At 38.7% G+C, this 21,636-nt stretch overlaps 5 protein-coding genes across 8 annotated transcripts; 2 read left to right on the top strand and 3 right to left on the bottom strand.

Moving 5' to 3' along the window:
- The first annotated feature begins 79 nt into the window (after positions 1-79).
- On the top strand, positions 80-6,340 carry LOC114519932 (tectonin beta-propeller repeat-containing protein 2-like). 3 transcript variants are annotated; one of them, XM_028540113.1, is made up of 12 exons: positions 80-212; positions 638-906; positions 1,014-1,127; positions 1,202-1,336; positions 1,479-1,636; positions 1,732-2,275; positions 2,364-2,580; positions 2,773-2,847; positions 2,952-3,345; positions 3,406-4,322; positions 4,582-4,620; positions 4,795-6,340. In XM_028540113.1, the coding sequence occupies exons 2-12, from the start codon at positions 640-642 to the stop codon at positions 6,123-6,125; spliced, it is 4,191 nt and encodes a 1,396-aa protein (XP_028395914.1). In that variant the 5' UTR covers positions 80-212; positions 638-639; the 3' UTR covers positions 6,126-6,340. The 3 variants fall into 3 exon arrangements, with proteins under 3 accessions (XP_028395914.1, XP_028395912.1, XP_028395913.1); XM_028540111.1 differs by having other exon boundaries at positions 2,952-3,366; XM_028540112.1 differs by having other exon boundaries at positions 80-476; positions 2,952-3,366.
- Positions 6,341-6,420: 80 nt separating this feature from the next.
- LOC114520023 (DNA-directed RNA polymerases I and III subunit RPAC1-like) lies at positions 6,421-8,952 on the bottom strand. The gene is made up of 11 exons (XM_028540220.1): positions 8,857-8,952; positions 8,397-8,468; positions 8,145-8,315; positions 7,801-7,990; positions 7,658-7,707; positions 7,373-7,438; positions 7,224-7,290; positions 7,013-7,132; positions 6,821-6,888; positions 6,694-6,742; positions 6,421-6,599 (listed from the first exon to the last, which is right to left on the bottom strand). Exons 1-11 carry the CDS (start codon positions 8,917-8,919, stop codon positions 6,484-6,486), a joined length of 1,032 nt encoding a protein of 343 aa, XP_028396021.1. The 5' UTR covers positions 8,920-8,952; the 3' UTR covers positions 6,421-6,483.
- Positions 8,953-10,008: 1,056 nt separating this feature from the next.
- LOC114520222 (membrane progestin receptor gamma-A-like) lies at positions 10,009-11,594 on the bottom strand. The gene has a single exon (XM_028540448.1). The coding sequence runs from the start codon at positions 11,212-11,214 to the stop codon at positions 10,114-10,116; it is 1,101 nt and encodes a 366-aa protein (XP_028396249.1). The 5' UTR covers positions 11,215-11,594; the 3' UTR covers positions 10,009-10,113.
- Positions 11,137-18,215, bottom strand: LOC114520218 (myosin-11-like). Of its 2 annotated transcripts, none has more exons than XM_028540444.1 (29): positions 18,014-18,215; positions 17,666-17,754; positions 17,440-17,551; positions 17,183-17,235; positions 17,001-17,083; positions 16,707-16,784; positions 16,555-16,609; positions 16,325-16,423; positions 16,183-16,238; positions 15,815-15,878; positions 15,614-15,723; positions 15,452-15,533; positions 15,298-15,370; positions 15,105-15,168; positions 14,798-14,908; positions 14,556-14,627; positions 14,049-14,184; positions 13,580-13,711; positions 13,349-13,411; positions 13,153-13,228; positions 12,991-13,070; positions 12,676-12,818; positions 12,531-12,540; positions 12,347-12,449; positions 12,177-12,220; positions 11,895-11,971; positions 11,733-11,818; positions 11,601-11,641; positions 11,137-11,227 (listed from the first exon to the last, which is right to left on the bottom strand). In XM_028540444.1, the coding sequence occupies exons 1-28, from the start codon at positions 18,087-18,089 to the stop codon at positions 11,616-11,618; spliced, it is 2,253 nt and encodes a 750-aa protein (XP_028396245.1). In that variant the 5' UTR covers positions 18,090-18,215; the 3' UTR covers positions 11,137-11,227; positions 11,601-11,615. The 2 variants fall into 2 exon arrangements, with proteins under 2 accessions (XP_028396245.1, XP_028396246.1); XM_028540445.1 differs by having other exon boundaries at positions 11,140-11,227; positions 11,605-11,641.
- A 47-nt stretch (positions 18,216-18,262) lies between these two features.
- LOC114520221 (cilia- and flagella-associated protein 36-like) lies at positions 18,263-21,613 on the top strand. The gene is made up of 9 exons (XM_028540447.1): positions 18,263-18,470; positions 19,294-19,358; positions 19,445-19,558; positions 19,652-19,793; positions 19,902-20,079; positions 20,176-20,438; positions 20,528-20,638; positions 20,743-20,906; positions 20,988-21,613. The coding sequence occupies exons 1-9, from the start codon at positions 18,371-18,373 to the stop codon at positions 21,267-21,269; spliced, it is 1,419 nt and encodes a 472-aa protein (XP_028396248.1). The 5' UTR covers positions 18,263-18,370; the 3' UTR covers positions 21,270-21,613.
- The last annotated feature ends 23 nt before the right edge of the window (positions 21,614-21,636 follow it).

Below are 21,636 nucleotides of genomic sequence, written 5' to 3'. Positions count from 1 at the left end.
GGCGACCGCCTGCGTGTGCCTGATTACGTTATTGCGCAAATATTCGGGTTGTTTTGCTAAATCAGGCTAATATAACATTGCATAATTAAATTCGACGCAAAATTGAGGGAAGTGGTCGTTTATCGACAGAAATTAGCAGCGAAATACTTTAAAAGATTCGCGTTTATAACGCTAGGAGCTATTTTATATGTTGAAGATCCATTTTAACTAAAGTAAGTCGATTCTGATGTGATTGTTTTGTATCTAAATTGTAACTGTTTTGCATGGAGCCATTCAGAGTGTCTCGTACACGGACATCCTGTCATCAAGTATGTCATGTGTTTTCTATCAAGCTATCAATGTCTTGTTGCGTTCTTTGCCATGATTTGAATGAAATAAATACGACCATTAGACAAACAGACAGTTTAGAAAGGCATTGAACGGACCAGAACGGTCATTTACAGGCTAAATTGTTGAAAGTTCAAAACCTTCAAGAGGTTTGTATACAGTTATGACGTCAGCGCGTAAATAACACACGTATTTTCTTAGAAACCCTAAGGCATTTCCCAGAATTTCTTTGCAACTTACTGTCAATTAAATGACATTAAATGTGGGAATTTTTTAAAATTCATTTGAAATTGTTTGCCGTGGTTACCAGGCATGGTTGATATTAATGTTATCCGTGAAGAATGCTTTTTGGATGAAATTCTTGCTGAGCTGCCAAACAGGGTCACCAAGCCAACCCCTGGAGTAAAGGGAAAGAATTTGAAGAAGATTTTCCATCAGTTCAGTGACTCGTTGAAGGACATTCAACTGCAATATACTTGCCTTGATGTATCAAGTGTCGCCCTCGCATTAGGAACAAATGTTGGCAATGCTTATGTCTACCAACGGAAACACAGAAAGATTTTGAAAATCTCTTCGGAGGTACTGACCATTGTCTGGGTATAATATATAGCTTGGTTTTCATATAAGGTAGTGTTTGACTCACCAATAAGAAACCATGCAGTAAACGTCTTTATTTCTTATGTTAGACAAAGTATATTCCAGCCACATGTATCAAACTTGCTACTGGTTGCACCACAGTTGCATTTGGTCACGAATGTGGTACCTTTTCTGTGGGCCTGGTGGATCCACCCATACACAAGGTAAGATCATTGATGCCAGACTGAACTATTTCAACAGTGGCTAGGTAGAAAACTTTGTTCATTTTTCTTCACAGTCGTTTGACTCACTGACAGCTCAGGATATTCACCATTCAAGTATCTCATGTCTTGAATGGTCCACAGATGGTCTCATTCTGTATGCAGGTGATAGTGATGGTAAAATATCCATGTCTGTGGTCAAGATTTCTGAGGTACCCATACAATGAATTCACATAATTAACAACTTTGTATCATGTGATGAAAAGATGATTTTCTGTTTGATAGCTGCAGGTAGATGCTTCCAAAGTTTGAAGTGAGACTGAGCTATTGTTCAATATTCTTTATCCCATCTAGGGCATCTTACAGACAGCAATAATTGTGACAGAGGATTGCAGCGTTGTGCAGATATGTTACGGAGCAGATTCACTTCTCATATCAACTATGAAAAGAGCTGTGCTCTGGCTGTTTCAAAATGAAAGTCTTGTCCAAGTTGGTGAGAAAGAACGAAAAACGTAAGAATATCCAACAGCTGAGCAAAAAATGTTTAATCATCTCTGATGTTATAATAAATCCCAGCCACTACTCCAGTTATCCACTTTTATTGCAGCTCAGGGAGATTTGGAGGTTGTTTCCTTCCTGAAAATATCCAGGAACCAACAAAAAAACTTTACGCTGCTCGTCCAGGCCTCCGAATATGGACAGCTGGTAGTGATGGAAAGGTCTCATCAACCTCAGTTTTCAAATCATTACTTTCTGAAAAACCTCCTGTTATAAGTACCTTGATCGAAAACGATAATAAATTCAGCAGCAATGGACAGTTTGGTAAACTTCTCGTGTTCTATAATCAATATGTGTTATCCTGGGACCCAAGCCATATTTGGGTGTTAGACCTCGACATTGGCAAAGTCATGGGTTGTCATAGCAACTTGGGAAAAATCCGTGACGTAAGCGTAAGTGGTCACGAGGTGTTTGTATTGTTGAATCAACGGGAGAGGTTTTTAAGAAGGTTTGTTCTGGCGACGGAACGAGTTCTTGATTCGTCGTATTTGGATGCGGTCAAGGCTGGAGAAGAAGCGATTCCCACAGGTGCTGGGAAACCTGGTTTCAACCTAGGTTCAGCGTTGATGAAAGTTCCCTTTATGAATGTAAAGGTATTTTAGATTTGAGAAAAGTTGAAAAAAGATCATGACCAAATATCTGCTTTGGTTACAACCAGTTCTTCCCTTTCTCTTCCTGCAGACAGAAGATGGTACCAAAGAGTTTGAGAGCAAGGATGCTGAACCTGAGGTTTCTGCTCCACTGGCTGGTGCAAGCAATTCAAGTACACTAGAAGCTGCTGGAGCAACAAAAAGCGATATTTTTGACAGGATCAATGCGATTCCTCTTGACGAAGGACCAGCTGATATTGTCTTCACAGCAGCCAAGAAAAAGAAGAAAAAGAAAAAGACAAAACAAGGTAAGCCCCATCGTTGCCTTTACGTTGATATTGTGAAGTTTAAAATGCTTTTTACAGCTATCTCTAGTATTAGTATTGCACTTCCTGTATTCTCCTACTGTCCATCTTCATCTGTTTCCTGGACATCTCTTTATATATGAACGGCTCTCCTCTGTGTCTTCGGTCACATTTTAAAGTTTTCTTTGAAAATAGCATCTCCGCAAGTTGATGGGAGTGCGTCCACTGAGGCAACAGAAGAACCAGCGTCAAACACGACAGTGAAAGCAGGCGAGTAGTCACGTTTATGGATGATGTTCATGACTATGTTAGGTCGGACAATTTCTTAGAAAATTCCCAACATGTTTGATAACATTCAAACCTTTTTCTTTTAGCGGAAGAAAGGTTAGAAAATGAATCGGAAATGACCTCAAATCTTGAGAAAATGTCGTTGGCAACACATGTCGAAGCCAACGAAGAACTATCAACCATCTTGAAAGATACTAACGCTGTCGTCTCAGATACAAACGGCTTTCAAGCAAGAACGGATGATAAGCAATCACGACATGTTTTATCCAATGACACTCCAAACCAAGCAACGACTGATAAGCAGGTTGTGGGAACTCCATCCTTACCAGAAAAAGATGAAAGCTCTTCGGTTGATATTCCTGGGAAAACAATGGAAGAATCAACGCGTGTCGAGACTAAGACTGAAACACAACCTACCACATCAACACAACCTACAACCTTGGCAACACAGCCAATAACATCGACAATACAGCCAATAACATCGACAATACAGCCAATAACATCAGCACAACCTACAACCTTGGCAACACAGCCAATAACATCGACAATACAGCCAATAACATCGACAATACAGCCAATAACATCGACAATACAGCCAATAACATCGACAATACAGCCAGTAACATCGACAACACAGCCAATAACATCGACAATACAGGAGCATGAAACTCAATCAGCTCAGAAAACTGAGGCAACAAACGAAATGATCGCAGTTCAAGAAATCCCGACAACAGAACTTGACATTGCCACAACCAGTACTGACCCTCCCCAGGAAACCTCTCAGACATCCCGGCAAGACTCGTCGGACTCTACCGACGTATACCGAACCTCTACCGATATCCTCCGATTGGACAGCCACGAGGATGATAGATCAAAAAGCCCAGAAACCATCGGTGACCATAAAACATCAACCACCCCACCAAGAGAGGACCACGTTCCTCTAGTGGCTGATACCTGGTCTGGTCGTTCTCTGCCAACCAGCCAGCCCATTGAACATCTTGCCATCTCTCAAAAGTACATTTTCTGCATAGACAATCGCAGTCGCGTTTACTTCTCTGACCCCAATACGGCGTCTTGCAGCGGATGGGAAAAAGCAGACTTCAAAGCAAAGCAAATCTTCGTGAATTCTTCATGCGATTTTATTTGCTGTTTGGAGAACGGAAAGGCTTTCGTTCGTGGGAATATTAGCGATGCAAGCCCGGTGGGTACGGCTTCGTTTCAAATCCTGGACCAGGTTTCCATGGTTACAACGTGTTCTCGCTGCATTTGGACGCTGACTGTGGATAATACGTTGAGAAGGGCGGACACAGCGACGTTGGGAAAATTGAAAACTGATATGAAGCCTTCGTGTTCCACGTGGAAGATCGAGGACTCGCGGGAGAATCTTGCTCAAATTGCGTGCTATGAGAATGTGCTGTGGGGTCGCACACGTGATGAAACAGTCCTAGTATATCCAGGTAGGAATATTATCACATGATCATCACATGATCATAACATGATCATCACATGATCATCACATGATCATCACATGATCATAACATGATCATCACATGATCATCACATATCTTCGTTGTAAAAACTCAACATTGTTCTTAGCATGATGGAGATGCTTCAGACTGGACTGGCACCAAATACTAGTTTTAAGATGTGTTTTGACTTGCAACGAGTTCTACAAACCAGACGAAACCAAGAACATTTCTTTTGCTTTATATTTAGGACGTTCCGGTGGCATCAAAACAAAATGGGGCGAGGAAGGTAAACAGATGCATCAAGCATCATTTTCACATCATTTTCTGCCGAATACCATCGGCAATAATAAGAATACCACTAAGCATCGCATTCTCTAGTTGAGATTCCATGATTCGATGTTCAAGGTTATTGTTGATTTCGGTCTTGAATTAAGGATTTTCCATTCAATTTATTTTCCAGAAAAGAAAGCAAAATGGCTTCACATGAGCGATGACGGCACGGCTTGGATCATAACACCTGACGATCAGATTTGGTTTAAACCTCACGTGACCACGTCGTGTCCAGCTGGAGAAGTCTGGTACCAAGTCACTCTGGGTCAGTACATCATCGACGACCCAACAATGCTGGAGTCAACTTTCAATTTCTTCGCCTCAGTTGGTTCAGCGTACCGGAACGCTCGTACAACAGAATATCTTCGCAATGCTGCCAAAGGATTTCTCCAGTCAACAAAGGACATGGCTTGCTCGTTGTTCAAAGACGGAGGAACGCCCAAGCAGATATTTTGTAACACGCAGAGCGGGCTTTGGTTGCTGGATACGAAGAACGCCTTGCACGCATGTCGCGGCCAAGCGACCGGTGCATACTGGGATATTGTCTGTCCAGCTGGCACGGCACAATCTGCCACGTGGTGTGAAGTAACGACCGGGCTCGCGGGTTATATTTGGGCAATCCAACCGAACGGGGAACTGACGTGCTTTCATCCCAAAGGTTCGAGTTATAATGTCCAGTCTCCTTCTGAAAGGCTGCAGTTTGACTTCATGAGGGGCTCGCCCCATGGTCTTTGGTGCCTCATGTCCGCGCACAATTCCAAAGCCTACATTCGTGACGGAATCTCAGAGGATTACCCTCAAGGCTTTGCTTGGACCTCGTTATCGCTGAAACATCAGGAGGTTATTAGCATTAAACATTTCAGCGTCGGGAGGATAACAGTGTGGGCTGTGGATATGAGTGGACAAGTGTGGGTACGAATTGGCAGCGTTGGCGGCGATGAAAGTAGCGCGCTTTCCCAAGCTTGGCTTCCGTTGGATAATCCTGAGAATATCGAGTTCGCCAGTGTCGAGGTCAACTGTAAAGATTTAATGGTCTGGGCGGTGGATACCAGAGGAGGTGTTTACGCCAGAGACGGAGTGGATGAGAACTATCTTGTTGGCCAGCAATGGCGGGAAGTTGAAGGGGTAATTTTAAAGAGTATTTGTCTCAGTTCTTATCTGGTCTACGGCTTGTGCACGACTGAAGAAATCGTCTGCAGATTTGGCGTATCGGGTGCGAATTGTATTGGAGATTATTGGAAGAAGCTACCCGGATGTTTTCCAAAGATATCCGTGAACAGCGCTGGAGAGTTGTGGGCCATTAGCCACGAGAAGAAGTTGTATGCTCGTAAGATGAAGTATTTAGCGTTCCAAAGAGGAGAACTGGACAATATGAAGAAGAGTTTTGATGGCAATTTTGAGAGCAGCGACCATGATGAAGGGAATGGTGACGATAACGAGGCAGATTGGGAGTTATTGTGAAGAACTGAACGTTTTGATGTTGTGAGAAGAAATATAGACGTTTAATGATCGGTTAGATAATGATTAAGATGAAATTTAACTAATGCATTGACTGTGTTCTGGTCATGAACAGAAATTAACAGAATGTTTAATGTTATGTTCGAATACTTTTCAATGATGAATGTGTGTGTCATGAAACAACAACTTTATATAGCTTTTACAAATTCAGTATATCTTTGCATTGAAGGTTTTTTTGGAAAAATATACACTTATTACAGAAATATTTTCATATCTTCTGTTGACGTCCTCTTGTGGACACAACACGTTACATCGAAGCAAACAAATTCACTCACTTTTATAGAAGATTACCTTTTCCTCACTACTTTCCCGTTTTGTCCATTTCATCCAGAAACTGCGTACATTTTGTTTTTAATAGTTTTATAGCTTCACTGACGAGGACATCAGGAGGCAATGCGCCGGTTGACTCGACAGAAACTAAAACAAATTTAAAAAAACTCGTGTAAACATCAGTTTGGAACCAATCGAGTGAAAGCAAAGTTTGATTTCATAGATTTTTCATAAGACTCACAGATAAAATGATCTCGAACGCGTGATAACTTTATTCTGTCTTTTAGATCCTGAAAAGTAGATCATATGAATTACAAGACACACTTTTTTGGAAATTATTTGCTTCCAAACACTCCAGTTGTACATACTTCATGCCGCAGCACCTCGCGACTATATGTATCTTTTCTCGGGTCAGAAACTACAGCAGTTTTCACACCTGGACAAAAACAAAACCTCATATAATCTCAAATAATAATATGAGGCAAGAGGCAAGATGGAGTTAATCAAATAGCGAGACCGATATTCAGGTGTGATAAATGTTAAAAAGAGCTGAAACCAACCGTTTTTCTTCTCAATTTTCATGACGCCTTCAGGAAAGCAGGAGACAAGTTTTTCCGCCAGTTCTTCTTCGCAAGCTTTGACTATCGTAATCTCAGGCAGTAAACGATATGAAGCTGTCGCTATAGAAGAAAGAAATGCACGAATATTCCTCTTACTTCACTGTCTCGTATATCAGAGCACAAAAAAACAAACGATTGACAACGCACTTACCAACAGGAGAAAACTTTGCATGATCTTGTCCAATTCCTTTGAAACAGAACAACCGAAGATCCAGTTCCTGATAAAATACAAATTTACGTAAAATTCTCCGGAGTTGAAAGCTAAAATTACAATAAGATTTCGAGAAAGCAACAACTTACATGGCCAGGTATCAATTTTGCAATTAAAATATCATCATGAACTGGTCTGATACCATCAGGACCAAACTGAAAAGAAACAAAATATTAAGTATAATGACGTCAAGCATTGCGTCATTATGTGACATACCTGACGTCATTAGATGACACCATACATTACGTCATTATGTGACATCATACCTGACGTCATAAGGTTACATACTCGACGTCATTATGCGTCTAATGTGACATCATTGTATCCCAACGGAAGTGACTTCATAGTTTAAAGCCATTAGACAATATTCCTACCTTTTCTTTCTGGTTTCCTTTTGGGATCCACTTCAAATGTTTTGTTGTGACTAAAGGGAGGAAACTCGGTCTTGTTATTAGGTACTTCAATGGGAATCCATTTCAAACGAACCTCAGTATTAGCGCAATAAAATCTATCCAACCTTTGTGGTTTATATAAAGATCATCTGGAACAACTGCCTCATTTGACGCGCGAGGATTTCGCGTGCATTTCACTTTCAATTCAAACTCGATGACGTTATCCTCGGTCCATTCCTCTTCTTCGGAGATTTTGAAGTTAAACATTCTTGGATCAGCGAAGATTGGAATGAGACCAAGACGGTGAACTAACACCTGGAACATTGTTGATAAAAACAAAATGAGCAGTATATTGCTTGTTTCATGTCACTTGACTTCGAATAGCTAAGTACTGCATTTTCTGGCAATAAAATTGGCCAATGTATCACATATTAAATTATCAGGATACAAAGTATCCATGATTTCATACCTCGTCCTGTATAATCGTCGTATTATTGAAGATATGAATTTTCTCAATGGCCATCGTTGGAACTTCAGCTAAAAGGATCCTCCTAAACGCATTGGCTATCGAGGCATCAATACCAACCATATCAAATTCAATGTTGTTCTCCTCGAGGCTAACAACATCAATTCTGAAGTTCTGAAAGCGTAAAAAAGCATAGATAAGTGAAGGTCTTCCCACTCACGCATCATAAATGATGTACGAATTCTCTAATATCACCTTTTTAAACTCATCGAAATTCCAAGAATCGTCATAACCATGATATGTTCCAGGATAAGCAGTATTCTGTGTCTAAAAAGTATGTTTGATTTCAGATGATTCGATCTTAATGTCTAAGTTTTATCACGATAAATTTCATTTCATAAACCAATTAACACTGATTTAACCACATGCAAACGTGCCGTATTAAAGACTGTGATACACGAGTTTATTCGTGAAAAATATCTGCATTTCAGAGGTTTGGACTGTTAAAAGCAGATAAACAGCGATTATTACAACGAGTTGAGGAGTTCTATGAAGTTCTTTAATGTTTTCTGAACAGCATGCATTAAATTATAAATGTATTGCACTGTGAACGTTGTATTTTACAGCTTGTACTGTATTTATATACTTAAATACTTGTAAATATGGCAACCTTTCTCTAGAGTGTTAATATTTACAGCATTACAACAAAACTCACGTTAATCAATCCATGTTCTTGTAAGCCGACCCTAGTGCGCATTTCAGTCAGTCTTTCCGCCATGTTGAAAAACCACTTTATCCAATAGTAAAATAAAGTATACCATCTCTATGTTCTTACCGCTGATGGAGACCTTTTGTGATTACATGTTCATATTTTTTATCGATTAGGATCACTGATTAGGATCTGTGATTTCGGATTACACCAGTTAACTCGATTACACCGGGCGTGTTTTAGGATTATCGTGGTTATTATGATCTTGCATATGGATTAAGCAATCGATTCATCTAGATCACGATAATCAACGACCGATTGCTTATAATGGTTTTTCCCTGGAGGGGGGTACAAAGTACACTTATTAAAATCACACCACCGTTCCAAATTAAAGATTGTTGTAAAGTGATTCTTTATCTTCAAAATACCGCAAAAACTATTGTCACGCGATAGATATCTTTATGCCAATCTATTTTTTTCATGTTTAATCTGTTATCAAAGTTTCAAAACAACGAGTATACATGCTTAAAATCTATCATTCATTTTCAAGAACTTCCAGACAAATGTCCTGATAATACCCAAATAAGTCGCTAGAAAACCACATCGAATTTGGGCGGAAATGAACCCCACCTTTTTAGCCTCTGAATTTTTCGTTTCGATAAAACGCTGATGGGATATTTCTGAAGCCTTTGTCTTTAAACAGAGGTCTTTATATGCACTCACCCACGACTGGCATCACAAAGGATTGTTCTCAGTAATAAAATTATAAATACAAACATTGACATAAGGTCGAGTTGGCTGTTCAAAATCCATCTTTTCTTGACCCTCTTCTTGTTCTCAGAACAGGCAAAAAAATTCCATTTCGAAGGCGAAAATGCTTCTGATATTCAAATTATTTCATTTTGCCACGTGAAAATAAAATATAGTTTTGACAGGCCTATTAAAATAATGCAAATATTGTAGATTTTCAGCTTAGCGACATTAATTATTGATTTGCAACTTTTGGCATAATAAAAGGAAAAAAAAATCATTGACAATCACTACAAAAAGTATCGAAAAGAAAGGAATGGCGAAGACAAAGCATTAAAAAAATATGTGCTGTATATCTTAATATAAATGCATGAAAAACCCATTGTAGTTATTATCAATATATTTGAAACACAAAGTTCTGAAGAATACATATTTTAGAATAATCGTACTACGCAATAATATTAGCTGCATTTTATATTTTCGTCTAGTTTTCTATTGTTTTTTCTCGATTGCTTACTCCGGCAAGCCGGTGTTTCCCTCTTCTTTGTCTGATTTTAGTTGTTTAGCAAAGTACAAAACAATTGCAATATTGACAACGGCAAATATCAGCATAATTCCGACGGAGTTGAGGAACGTTGGGGATGCCCAATCGTTTAAAACCTCGCGTCGATTTGTCATGTCACTGAAAATGGCCGAGAACTCGTCTGAGGCGCCGATCGCTGTGAACAAATGCAGAAAATGATGGCTGTTTCCAACGCAATCAAAAGTTCCCGGTGTTAGCCGTTCCGGAAGCCTTGCAACGTTGATGATCGCAGCGAAAAGATAAAACATTGCGTGTCGTTTGTGGTAGCTTAATGACTCCAAATTGCAGTCGATGGCTTCCACGCAGGTATAGGTTCTCCAAACTACAGGTGAGACGATGTACAGAAACGCGAATACAAAAGGCGTCGTTCGGATGAGGTATTTCATGCTCAACCATCGATGACGTGAAGCACAGCAAAGGAAGTTCGCTGTCAGGCTTATAAACGCGCTCAAACCGAGAAACAGCCAGTGATTGTTGTACAAAGGAACATCGCTAAATGCTGGTCTGCCATAGTAAAAAAATACTTGCGAGGCACCAAAACAGTAGACAGCTATTGCCGCGTAGTCGAAGAAGAAACAGATATGTCTGAGCCTGGGAGACATCGAGTTGAACATATGAGCTCCACAACTCATGGAACAAAAGCCACAGATACAGAGCGCAAAGCAGAATAGAGGATAATTATACGGATCTGTGAAGGACATGCTAGCAAACACCCGAACGAAACGAATGATAAAACAAAATAATGGTAGTAAATGTGTCCAAACGTTTAAACATTCGTTACTTTTTACGTCAAGTATGCTCAAGAAACACTCTTTCGCCGAGGAGTATGGTCTCCGATAGCCAGAAACGATGAACATTTCCTTAAACTGCGGTGGAACTTCATCAACAGTCATGTAGGGAACGACATTTTGAGTTGTGGACTGATCGTGACGTTTCTCGGCCGTTAAATCCTCGTTTACTGCATCAATCGTCTTTTGTCGCTTGTGAACTGTAGTTCCATTCGTCTCTGGGAGATTAACCTTGTTTTCCATCGCTTTTTCTCGACTAAAAGTGGCGATATTTCAAAGTATATGTCAGGGCACAACAACTCTCACGCCGAAGTATAAACTCAGGGAAAAACCATATGACGTCATGTAATTAATATTTAACTAGCGTCAGCAAACACAAACCACAAGTCAAACAAGCTGCGCGCGCAAAACGTAATTGCGTTTTATCCAAATGCATTGGCAATTTCAAATTGCTTTTTTAATTGTTTGGCTTGGTTTTAAAATAATTGCTTTGACAATTCCGCTTCTTCTTGAATTTATTAAATAACTTTTGCGCTTTGCTCTCTATAGGTTAAAAATATATATATATGTTTGATGTTTTCTAATTTCTAAATTATCTTCAAAGAACTTGTTTGTTTTTTTTCATATACCGACACTGTTATCCGTTATGAAGATGTCTTTGCACTTGTCTCTGCAATATATAAGGAAATGTTTCATATTTAAACAATAGTCCATGGAAATTTTAACCAGATGAAAATATGGCCAGATCGCCCATAACTTACCTTTGGGACGCAAGTTTGCTACGCCGTCGATAAACGAAGCTAAAAGGCTAATTTCGTGTTGTAATTTGACGTGAATACCGTCGACTCTATATTATATTTAAAACAGAAACATAGCGATGAATTATGAGAATTTAACGCGTCAAATATTTCAACACGACTTACTTCGATTCTCTTCCTTTCGTTTCGTCCTGAAGCTTTTTAATATCTTCCAAGATTTTAATATCACGTTCGGCAAACGCCTGGATAAGGAATTCATATGTGAAAATGAAAAGCAGAGAGATCGTCGATTAAAACAAATAAAAAAAACAATATAACACTCGTTTAACTTTGGTAAAACATGTCCTTGTATTTTTAAATTAACTGCTCCATGCCTGCATTGCATGTGGTCTGATTAAATCTACAAGTTCTCTTTACGCACTGATAGTTGGGAAAAGCACAATTTACCTTATCAAGTTTCAAATCTTCGTCTCTCGCGGTCAACACATCCGCTGTAAAATGATACGAAACGATGAATATTGAAATTGTTGAGACCCGGGCACTGGGGATATACGTAGCATCCCACAGATTTTTGCTGGCCGGGTCTTGTCCCGTGAAATATAATCAAAGAAGTATACCTTGATATCCAGAAACCTGTTGTTCAAGATCAGCTTGGCGTGATCCACTTGCCTCGTTCAGCTGCTCCAACAATTTGATTTCTTTTTCCATGTTTTCTATGGCCTTATGAACAACATATAAAGTTAGAATCTTAGACGTACATTATTTTCCCATATATATAATCGATATTTCACTGGACCATACCTCTCTGAACCTTGCAACCAGAACGGACGTGAAGAGGATTCATGGAAGAAATGAAAAAGTATTTAAGAACTGAATGAATAAGAGATGATGCTTAATGGACCTCAAGGAAGAACAGTATAAATAAAGTTAATTTGTTTTCATTTACCTTTCATTTTCCTTCGTAACAGTGCTGAGTTTTTTACAACAGAAATAATTTTCTTTCTCAATATTTTTGACTTCCTCATTTTGCTCTGTCATAATGCGAAGAGCGTCAGCGCGGCGTTTTTTCAGCTCGTCTTGTAAATGAACCTAAATAAAAAGAATCGCACAAAATCTTTGCGTTCGTATAAATTCGTCTTTCTTGTGAGTTGTTTTATATTAAGCAGTTCAATGGCAGTTCGTTATCTCAGTGACGGATCAATAGACCATTCATCATTTGCCTCAAAGAAATACTTCTGCTCTGAACTAGGTTCGACAATACCTCAGGTTTTAGTGTTTTTTCATTTTCTTTTCCAGTTCTTTTTATCGACAATTCCAAACTCGCCTTTCTATTCTTTAAATCTAAAAAAACAACGTTCAAATTTCAACACAATACAAGTTCATAACAACGAAAAACCTGGGGAGAATATCTTTATCGGCTTACCAACAATCGACTGTTTTAATTCACTAAAATTTTTAGAACTTTCTTCAAACTCTTGCTCCAGAATCTCAAAGGCAGGCTTAAAAAAAGAGAGCACTTTGCTTCTAAATTCTCCTTATATGGAGTACCAGATAAGTAGGATAAGTAGAATAAGTACGAAAACCTGGGCACAAGGATAACTTTGGATGGTTTATCATACCGTTTTATCACCGACTGTCCTTTGTTTATCCTCAATATCCTTTTCAATTTTGTTGATCGAGTCCTAAAATGAAAAAAAAACTTTTTGATATACGAGACCTGGGTCCTAGTTTCATTCTGTTAAGCCCGAGGGACTATTGACTGGAACCTTGCAAAGATATTGCACGTATGCAGAGCAGTTTATCAAATCCATTCCAACCAGAGTCTCATACAGCAAGCAACGAAATGATACCTGTAATTTTTGCAGCTCATCTCTCAACTTCTTTTGAGTTTCGATGTAAGATTGCTTGCTGTTCTTTAAGAGTTCCTGTTTGCTTAAAATTTCCTGTTCATCTTCTCGTAATGTTCGTTGAAGTTCATCCCCCTGCATGAGTTGAGAATGGCTCGTTACAAGAGAATAATATTCGATTGACAGCGTATTCGACCATGGTCGAGTCCGCGGGAAAATAACGTATTCGATCATCGTCGAGTCCGCCGGAAAATAGCGTATTCAACCATTGTCGAGTCCGCCGGAAAATAGCGTATTCGACCATCGTCGCGAGTCCGCCGGAAAATGGCGTATTCGACCATGGTCGAGTCCGCGGGAAAATAACGTATTCGACCATCGTCGAGTCCGCGGGAAAATAGCGTATTCGACCATTGTCGAGTCCGCCAATGAACTTCCAGATTTTAAAAGTGATATGAAAGTGTATAATAACTACCTTCTGCGTGAGCTCTGAATGTTCATTTTTCGCACTCTGAATAGTGTCGGACATCTTGACCATGTAAGAGCTGTATTCACTTTTAAATTCACCAGCTTCTTTTGTTACACCGTCTCTCTTTGTTTGTAACGATGTTCTGGAAGGCACAAAATATTTCACAGCATGGAATGACGACAGGTAAGTTTCTCTTATGCGAGATTAGTTGATAGGGCTCGTGATGGACACTTCCTTAATTTGCTTTCTGCCAATGAAGGTACACAACAACTATAGCAATACATTATATTTTGTCTGTCTCGTTTAAATGCTGAAAATGTCCACTTGGGAATGAATAACCGAATAACTACAGCTAAAACTGTGTGGTGTGATAATATTACTTTAATGATTGATAGTAATAGGAATAGTGTGGTACCATCCAGATTTGTGTAGTGAAATATGGTATAGTTTATTGATGAAAAATGGTAATGGTATGGTTGGGTACCAACACAGTGTAATTATAAAATACAAAACCTCTCCGATCTTTCGCCTTTCAACGCAGCCTTCAGCTCTTCAATTCGTTTATTAAAAGCTTCTGACATGGCTCTGTGAAGAACAACAATCTCATCAGTTACCATCAACTACTGCGAAAAGTTTCCTCAGCATATTACTATATAGGAGGAGTATTCTTTCCATTAAAACTATTCTTGGCCAAACAGTCCCGACGATGACACCTGACTATAATAGTAAGCTATTTCACCGCCTCAGACACTCACTGATGGCTTTCTTTCAGTTGGTTGATTTCATCTTCAAGTTCGTTGTTTTCATCTTTCACGCGCGTACATTCGTCGCTCTTGCTTTGCAGCTGATCTCTTGTCCGCCGTAGCCTGGAATGCGACATTACATGATCTCAAGCACGAGACATGTTAACACTTCTGTGGGATTAAACCCGGGTGAGGAATATAGTCATATTCCAGGATTATTTCAAGACAGGGTAAAACTGAGCAAGGATGGATGATACAAATGGACAGGAATTTTCAAGGCTCCCGAGAAATACTTCAAAGGACACTAAATACTAAAAACCTTCGTTCAAGCTCCTTAACTTGCTCTTTCAATTTCTCGCACTGGCCTGAAATGATCTCGAAGTCTAAAAATTAAATCAAATTTTTGAGATTTAGCCAATGGATTTAGCGGCCTCTGGTTAGTCACAATCATTAGTCAGAAAAAAGCGAGTCATGAAGTGTTGTATAGAAAAATGTTTTCTCATAGATACTACCTTCGTCCATTGCTTCCTTTTTAAGAGTCAATTTAGTATTCTCTGTTTTTGCACTTGTCAAGGTGCCTTCAAGCTTGGAAAACAAATTAAACATCGAATGAACAATCCTGAGCAGAAATTTTCAAAGTATGGCCTTTCTAATGACAATGGCTACCTTTTTATATTCATGATCTAGTCCAGCTTTGGTATTTCCCAGCTTCGTCAACATATCCTGATGCGCTTTCATAACTCTCATGCTAAGCAGAAATATAGAAGAATCCACGGAATAATTCAGTTATACATGAAGCATTCATTAATTCAACATGATCGTACTAACCCCTCTTGTGTTAGGATCGAGTTCGACTTTATTGCTTTTTGAAGCTCGCGGCTTAGCTGAACAACTTGTGATTCGAGTTTAGCCTTGGAGGTTTCAAAACGACGAATGACCTGTTTGTTTGAACGCAGAAACGTTGCTTTTTATTTATTTCACTTTATTGGATAAAGAAATGAAGCGGAAACAATGAATAGAATCCAGTACCTTTCGTCTAGCGTCTAACTGCGCTTCACTATCCACAAGGTCTTCCTGCAAGCTCTCAATTTCACTAAAATATGAAAGAAACATTTGTCGCTCGAATACTACAATTTGGTGATCAGAGTGTTTTTTTTTATTTCACCAGAAAATACGAGCCTCGTCAGTTTCTGATCTTGTCTGACGGAAAAATTGAAACGTTTGCACAAACTTATTTTTTCCTTCGTACCAACTTGAAGTTGGTTGGGACGTTTTAAGAGTTGAGATTATAGTTAAAAATACAGACCAGCGCTCGCTCTCTCTCTCTCTCTCTCTCTCTTGCCATCTCTTGTCAATCTTCCTCCTCCTCTGAGGAAACCAGAGATGATCTCATTTACCTTCTTTGTTCCTCGTTCGCTATCTTCTGTTCCTTCACTTTTGTACGAGTATCTTCCTAAGATCAAAGACAAGATTTGGTAAAAAAACCGAGCGATAACATACGGAACAAGTCAAATCAATATAAACTGTGATATACCATACCACTGCCTTTTGTAGTCTTTCCTTCTCTTCAACGGCCTCTTCTCTCTCCAACGTGAGATCCTCTTTCAACTGAACTATAGATTCCTCCAACTGGATTATCTGTACACAGGGAGACAAAGTCAAACGAGGGATCAAAGATCGCTCCTACCATCATGCACTCAGCGCTGCTATACTCTGGTACTATGATCACGATCAGCTCCCATGGGGGGGGGGGGGAGGATGTTACTCACCGTTTTGTATGTCTCTCGCAATGTATCTCTCGTTTCATTCAACGTGATTTGTTTGCTGTTGAGATATGAACCGAAGCAGAAAATAAAAGGGTGAAAAAAGGAAGCTCAATAGCACTAGAATGGTTCTAGAACTATAATGGTTCATTGCCAACCTTGCTTTGTCAGCCATTTTGTGGTTCAACAGGTCAACGACAGTATCGTGTTCGTTCAGTGCCTCGTGTCTTTCTGGTCTAAAAACCAACAGAGAGCAAATGCTAGGAAGCCATCCTGTAACTAGCAAAGATCAGTGGCGGTCAAACGAGAGCAAAGGCGAAAGCTGACGGAAAATCGCAGCTTATCACCAAATAAACTTCTCGTTAAAATTACAGTTCATAGTCAGAGAGAATTGAAGCAAACATTTGGTTCAATCGTATTCGATCATCCATTTCTTCAACATTTTAACTCACTCTAATCTTGAGTTTTCGCTCAGTAATTCCTTGTTTCTTGCTTCCAGTTTTTCAATGCTTGAATTGATCTGACTTAAATTATCCTGGTTGAATGAAAGACGTTCAGAATGAGTTTAAAACATTGATGAAGTTTTTAGCCCTAAGCACGGTCGAAAAAGAAAAACCGTTTCAAAAGTTCGCACCTTCAACCTCTGAATCTCTGCCTCGTTTGAGTCGCGTGCAGCAAGAACCGCATCTTAAATTTAAGACAGATTTAGCCTTTTAAATCGAAATAGACTGAAGCTGTTTTCAAGATCGTTTATGTTAGAATGATACCGGTCTTAAAACGATCTTATCATGTTTCTGTTTATTCGTTAATTTGCGAACTCATCGGCATAAAATTTTGCAATGATAAACAACTCAATAATAAATGCAGAACAACGTAATCCCATTGCTATACCTTGGACTTCATCTTTGATTTGTGTTGGCATTCTATGGAGTTGGTATCTCAAAGAACTCGCTTTGATCGTCTCACTCTCCAACATTTCATGAAGTTTCAATCTGTCACGATCCTAACAAGATTGGTGCTGTTATTTACAGAGCAGTTCTGATTGAGACAGCAAAATCATATTACCACTTTGAAAATAGCGAAGCTTTCAAGTAATTCAAACTATTCTTGAACTAACCATCTCCTGTAATGCTTCAATGATGATTTCAATATTCGAGGCGTCATATTCATCCTCTCTAAAATCTTTCTTGGTCTGCACGACCGTGGCTGTCAAAAGTAAATTGACGAAAAAGGTACCGGTATAATGGAAATTTTACGAATTAAAATTATTACAAAAAATGTACATATCTTCTTTACAATGTACATAATTTAGCCATCAACTGGAAAATATGGAATTAAAGGAAGGTTATATGAAAATAAAGGAAGGTTAAATATGTGGTATGTTTTCAGAATGGCGTATTAATAAAGAGTCTATATATTAGTGCACAGTCAGCTCAGAGAATGAGATAAAAAACGGCATTTTTACCCAATTCATGCAGATTATCAATAGCCTTATGAACAACAGCGGAGAGATCCGAGGCCTTTACAAGTTCCATGGCCATTTTCCGGAGTCGTTTCTTCTCAAAACACCTCGCAATTACGGGAAACAAAATATCCTTTTATTTCTCACTCCTCATGTGGCGGCCATCTTGCTCGTCGCGAAGAGTCACGACAGCGTTGCCATGACGATGACGCGAGTCCATGATCCTCTTCGAGCTTGTGTTGATGTGTTGATGACTTGTTGTATTCCATTGATTCCATTGAGTTTCTCATCGCCAGGATCGGGACATTTTTCACATTTTATTCATTTCGTATCAGCAAACTAACGATTTCATCGACGAAGATGACTGATTGGGAATTTGTCTTTGACGGGGTGGTTGGATTTCTAACATCGCCCATGTGGAATATGCCGATCGTCTCGTTTATCGAGAAACATTGCATCGGTAAATATGCTAATATTTTTATACACAAGTTTGCCTTTGTCTATGTATTAATAGCTCGGTTAAACATGATTAAATGAATACCATCTTCTACCTGGTTTACATAGCTTCATATTTTATTGATTTTATTAGCTTGGATTAGGTGCTGTGTAATAAAAATCAATTTATAAATTTATTATAAATTTCTTATTTCGAAATTCCAAGTATTAATTTTTTTCGAAGATCGTGTCTACGTAATTTTTTTTTTAAATCTAAATACTGGCTTATAATAGACAAGGCTCCTATCGTTGCAGATAAGATATTGTAAAGTAATAAAGACAAATACCCAAAGCAATTTCAATTGCTTTTAAAAAACTTATAACTCATGCACCTGTTCCAGACAGGAATATGCAAATTTGAGAAGCAATTAACATGTTAATACATATACAATACATATACCATTGTTTTTTAAGTTGCTGTCTACATGCCCAGCCATATCTCTGTATTTAACAGGTGTTTGTATGTCTGGTTAACCACTGTGGTTAATATGGGATAGCATGGAGCCGATGAAGGCTTTCAGTACTTGAATGGGTACAAGGAACATATATGGGTTACATTCTCCTTCTTCTAAGGGGGGATTTTCCTGGTGTTAACCAGTGGTTTTTGAGAGTCAAATGTGAATTAGTTTTTGTACATCTGGCTGTTAATTCAGTGCAATGTTTCCTACTTCAGGGAGCTTGTCAAATAAAAACAAAATTGAGTCAAATTTATTTCTTTACCCAGCTGCAGGGATGAATATTCACTAGATATAAACAATGTGTAAATATTTGAATGTTGTCACTTTCAGTGTTTGATTCCAGTGATGAAAACATGTTAGTACTGACTGAAATACACAAAGAGTACAGTGCTTTAGTAAGTGAACCAATTTTTGCCTGGGTAAATAGGATGGGATAGGATGTAGGTTGTATATACTTTTTTTGGTCACTTTTTTCAACTAGGTGGAAGAGTTATTGACAAGTTATCTAAAAGATGTTGGTATTACTGAAGAGCAATTTGTGATGGCTTGCGAAGCAGGCTCTAATAACGAAGATCAGACAAAGGTTGCCGACAGGGTAAGTTAGAAATCCAGTTACTCAGCCTGTTAGCTCAAGCTGTCAGTCATTAAACAGTTTGGCATTAATTGTCTTTTTGTCATAAAATATTAGTCCATATTTGAACAAGTTTGGGCCGGAGAGGACTTTCAGTTATTCAAGAGTATCATGGTGAAGAAGAATCTTGATTTAGAACTACAAGCATTGCACATGATCCAGCAAAGAAATGGTGTGGTTCCCAAAGTTTTTGAATCAGGTAACAAAGTAAGATTTATGAACACCATGCAGTGGTCGCAGGTCATTAAGAGCGAGGAGGGGAGCTAATATTCATATATTTACATCTGAGATCCTTGTTTTATTCTAGAAATGGATAAATCAAAGGCCAAGAGTTCAAAACGTCAAAATCAAAATGAAGAAGAGAAGTTATTAAAAGAGGTAATTAAGTTGTCAGAAGACGAATATAAGAAAGAAAAGGATAGAAAAAAAGAGATAGAAAAAATGGAAAAGACACTTGCTTTGTCTTCAAAAGAAGAGAGTGAAAGGTACTGTGTTAAGGTCCATAGTAACACTTCAATATCTATTCCATTTTAAGTCTAAACTTCACGCTTGCCTATCACTTTCCTTTTTTTCTTTCTTAGGTTGTATCAAAGGGCAGAAGATGAACTTCGAAACATGGAAAGAATGGTGTCTCTCACTCTAAAGCTGGAAGCTAATATGGCTGCTGAAGTACCTGGCAAAAAAACACCAAGAACAGAGAGCCCAAAATCAGGAGGCCCTAGAACAGAAAGTCCTAGAACAGAAAGCCCTAGAACTAAACCAAAAGTTGAGAAATCATCATCGCCAAAGCCAAGTTCAAGTAAATCTGGAACCAAAAGTCCCCTGAAGGAAAAGACAAAGTCTGGTTGGTCTACCTGCAGTACTTGTTATTCTTCAATTCATTCACTTGTATCAAGTTAAGTTCATATTTACCTATTCTATAACTTTCCTTAGCATCACCACCACCTAAAGCCCAGTCGTCTGGCAGCAAGAAAACACAACCAACTGAACCAGCAAAATCAAAGGCAAAAAGTGAAGAACCAAAATCTGTCCCTGTGTGCGCTGGTAATAAATGCTAAATCTAAATGTTCTCATTTAACTAATGTCTTTGATGCTAATTTCATTCTTCACAGAATAGCTCTAGCAGTTTGTGTTTTTTTTCCTTTCAGCTCCTGCAACATCCACTAAGCCTGCTGCAAAGACAGCAAAAACTACAGAGCCTTTGCCTGCATTGGGAAAGTCTTCAACTCCAGCTGATGCTGCTAAAAGCTGGCTGAGCAGTGCCCTGGCTGAAGCAAATACACCTTCAGGAAACATGGCTTCTGCATCAAAGGTAGTAAAGAAATAAAAATGGAGCTTAACATATGCACATAAATTGTTCTGATTCTGATCTTTTTTCAATGTATTATTTTAGTCTGCTGATCAAGCATCAATGGACGAGCAAATAGCACAAAGAGCGCAGTACATGCGTATGCAAAGAGAGAAGTTACTGAATTTGAAAAAACAGCAACGTACAAAATGTCTCAACACCTTTGAGGAGGAAACGCCCAAACGTCCCATGTCGTCCAGAGTTGCACGCCGTGTCACAACAGGGGCTGAGGCAGAGAAACCGCAAGTCGCTGTTGACGCAAAGAAACTAGAATTGAGACGAGCATTGGCAGCGAGATTAAAGAAAGAAGTTGTTAATGCGAAATAGATTGAAAATATTGGACTAAATGTTCTAGGTTTTATTCTATATTTTATCACCACTAATTATAGCTATATATATGGTAGTATATATTATAGTCTTGGGAAAATGATTTGATACATTATTATACCTAGGATGATTCAGTCGGAGTTTGAAGCATGGAATGTGAAAATCTCATTGTATTTATTTGTTTGACGAAAAAGTTGAATAGGCAGTAATCTTTGTGAGTGTTGTCGTTGAATTAGGCAATGTAATAATAACATAAACGAATGTCTAGAATTACAGAATTGCAATTTCATGATATAATGTGTAGGGATAGAAATTACTGTTGTAAATGCTTAGAATTATTGTAAAATTAAAATGAGATCACAAGAGA

Source organism: Dendronephthya gigantea, unplaced genomic scaffold, assembly GCF_004324835.1.
Source record: "Dendronephthya gigantea isolate DGI-Jeju-01 unplaced genomic scaffold, DenGig_1.0 000015F, whole genome shotgun sequence".
NCBI lineage: Eukaryota > Metazoa > Cnidaria > Anthozoa > Malacalcyonacea > Nephtheidae > Dendronephthya > Dendronephthya gigantea.
This window is presented reverse-complemented; position numbering and strand designations above follow the sequence as displayed.

What these genes read in the sequence shown, in the direction of transcription:
- LOC114520023 (XM_028540220.1), bottom strand. Translation starts at nt 8,919, where the DNA reads ATGGCGGAAAGACTGACTGAAATGCGCACTAGGGTCGGCTTACAAGAA. An exon ending in CAAAATTGATACCTGGCCAT is followed by an intron (nt 7,291 to 7,372) that starts GTAAGTTGTTGC and finishes GTATTTTATCAG; the next exon opens with GAACTGGATCTTCGGTTGTT. An exon ending in GAAAATTGAGAAGAAAAACG is followed by an intron (nt 6,889 to 7,012) that starts GTTGGTTTCAGC and finishes GTTTTTGTCCAG; the next exon opens with GTGTGAAAACTGCTGTAGTT.
- LOC114519932 (XM_028540111.1), top strand. Translation starts at nt 640, where the DNA reads ATGGTTGATATTAATGTTATCCGTGAAGAATGCTTTTTGGATGAAATT. An exon ending in CTGTGGTCAAGATTTCTGAG is followed by an intron (nt 1,337 to 1,478) that starts GTACCCATACAA and finishes TATCCCATCTAG; the next exon opens with GGCATCTTACAGACAGCAAT. An exon ending in AACAAAATGGGGCGAGGAAG is followed by an intron (nt 4,621 to 4,794) that starts GTAAACAGATGC and finishes TTTATTTTCCAG; the next exon opens with AAAAGAAAGCAAAATGGCTT.
- LOC114520222 (XM_028540448.1), bottom strand. Translation starts at nt 11,214, where the DNA reads ATGGAAAACAAGGTTAATCTCCCAGAGACGAATGGAACTACAGTTCAC.
- LOC114520218 (XM_028540444.1), bottom strand. Translation starts at nt 18,089, where the DNA reads ATGGCCATGGAACTTGTAAAGGCCTCGGATCTCTCCGCTGTTGTTCAT. An exon ending in TGCGAGAGACATACAAAACG is followed by an intron (nt 16,424 to 16,554) that starts GTGAGTAACATC and finishes CCCTGTGTACAG; the next exon opens with ATAATCCAGTTGGAGGAATC. An exon ending in TCGATCCTAACACAAGAGGG is followed by an intron (nt 15,534 to 15,613) that starts GTTAGTACGATC and finishes ATTTCTGCTTAG; the next exon opens with CATGAGAGTTATGAAAGCGC.
- LOC114520221 (XM_028540447.1), top strand. Translation starts at nt 18,371, where the DNA reads ATGACTGATTGGGAATTTGTCTTTGACGGGGTGGTTGGATTTCTAACA. An exon ending in AGACAAAGGTTGCCGACAGG is followed by an intron (nt 19,559 to 19,651) that starts GTAAGTTAGAAA and finishes ATAAAATATTAG; the next exon opens with TCCATATTTGAACAAGTTTG. An exon ending in GAAGGAAAAGACAAAGTCTG is followed by an intron (nt 20,439 to 20,527) that starts GTTGGTCTACCT and finishes AACTTTCCTTAG; the next exon opens with CATCACCACCACCTAAAGCC.